This window comes from Pteropus alecto, unplaced genomic scaffold (genome assembly GCF_000325575.1).
Source record: "Pteropus alecto unplaced genomic scaffold, ASM32557v1 scaffold76, whole genome shotgun sequence".
Lineage (NCBI taxonomy): Eukaryota > Metazoa > Chordata > Mammalia > Chiroptera > Pteropodidae > Pteropus > Pteropus alecto.
In genome coordinates, this window is record NW_006443138.1 from 7,188,563 (window position 1) to 7,190,370 (window position 1,808).

The following is a 1,808-nucleotide window of genomic DNA, read 5'->3' on the forward strand; positions in this document are numbered from 1 at the left end:
GAACTCTGTATAGATAGATCACATGGCTTCACTTTGTTTTATGGGTATAACCATTAATCTTGGGAGGGATAAGGCAGGGTCAGAAGAAAGTCATAGCCATAATAAGGCTGGCTATAGATACAGGTCAGAAGGCAGTTCTGTTAGCAGAAGGTTTCTAACATCAACTGAGGATGGTTTGGTTTCAATCATTAGGAATGAGAAAATAGACTATAAATCATAGCTGTCTCAGAAATCTAGACTCATTACTCGAGTTAAATGTTTGACCAACGATTACATTTAATGGTTAAAGAGACCCTTTGGCAATCAAATCAGTGGGTTGCAGATATTCTGCAGACTGGGGGGTGATGATAAGGAGATTTCCTCTGGCTTAGCGAGAAATATTTGTGGTAGGAAGACACTTGAAAATAGCCTGCTGTGTCATGTAATTTTAGAACCAAACTTTGCTGGGTTAAGATGCTTTTTTATGGCAAAAGTACATTTTAAAAGCTAACTATACTATGTTCTAGTTAAGATGACACTTCGTTGCTGACAACGTTCAAGAATGTGAAGGATTGTGTTATTAAATCACCCACTGACAGCACTTTCTTTAAAGTCAATGTATTCATGGGAAGAAGAAATGGTCACAATTTACATACTTCAAAAAAAAATAGTGGCTGAAATACCTAGCTTTATACACTAACCATCAAAAGACCCTATCTACAAAAATCAAAACAGATCAGAACAAAAGCAGAGATACTGAGGCTAAAGAGGCAGAAGCTTTTTATATACACCACGACCTGCAATTCAAATTTCCAAATGCTTGTTTCAAGTGATTAAATTTACCACCTACTACCATTAACCTGGTATGAATCTGAACATGTGGTTTCCCTCATGGAAGGGGATTCAGTTCTGCTCAGGTCCATTAACGTGAATAAACAGAAGAGCTCTGCTCCATGGAAGCAGCCAAGGGTTGCAGCTGGGCTTGGTTTTAAGGAGACCACGTTGCCACAGCTTCTGCTTTCTAGGTGACTTCTATTGTCAGTGAGGGTGAACAACTGAGAGCAGACCTTGGGTCAAACCTTTCAGGGAAAATGAGCTAAGTCAGCACAAACCAGTCATGTTTAAAGTAACAGCTAGGCTCCACCAGGAGACATTCTCCATCAGGGGTCTTCTCAGCATTCGTTAGAAAAAACTTTATCTTGTGCTTTTGTAACAACAAAGTTTGAGTCTGACCGATTAGGTAGAAAGGGTCCTGAATTAGTAATGTTTTCATACCATTTATGGTCACTCGTAGTAGAAAATATATCCTATAAAAGGCTGGAGACAGGCCATCCGAACTTTTAGGTGAGTTCTATAACAAATAAGGTACCTTAATTTGAGGAGCTCATGAGCATCATGACCAGCTACTCTTTACTCTTCAGTATTTTGAAATACCTTCTTGGAGAGGCTGATTTTCTGGCAGAGTTGTCATGCTACTTATATCACACAACTTCCCTTTGGGAGAGATACTATTTGCCAGAAATTTTTTTCTTGGTGTGATTTAGGGATTTTATCTGACTCCATCAACCCCCATGGGCAGAGATACCCCAGATATCCCAGAGCAATCTTTAGTGCAGAGGTCTCCAGAAGATGCTGGAGTTGGGTTCTTGCCGTCGACCTACCACTGAAGCCTCTCAGGAGTCGGATGGAGGAAGTAGAGGAGGCAGGGTTGGTGCCTGTGCCTCCTGGCTTTCTTCCTTGACCAAAGCATAGCGCCTGGCTTTTCTGGGGTCAGGTTCTGGTGTCTCCTCTGCCCATCTTCCCACACGGCGCACGCCTTTGGCCACCTT

At 41.6% G+C, this 1,808-nt stretch overlaps 1 protein-coding gene across 1 annotated transcript in view; it reads right to left on the reverse strand.

Annotated features, from left to right (window-relative positions):
- Window positions 1-1,652: 1,652 nt before the first annotated feature.
- LRRC10 (leucine rich repeat containing 10) overlaps window positions 1,653-1,808 on the reverse strand; it is a 1,012-nt gene continuing 856 nt past the window's right edge. Inside the window, exon 2 of the mRNA XM_006923730.1 lies at window positions 1,653-1,808. This exon is cut by the window's right edge and continues 6 nt beyond it. Within this exon, the coding sequence (XP_006923792.1) occupies window positions 1,653-1,808 (156 nt within the window).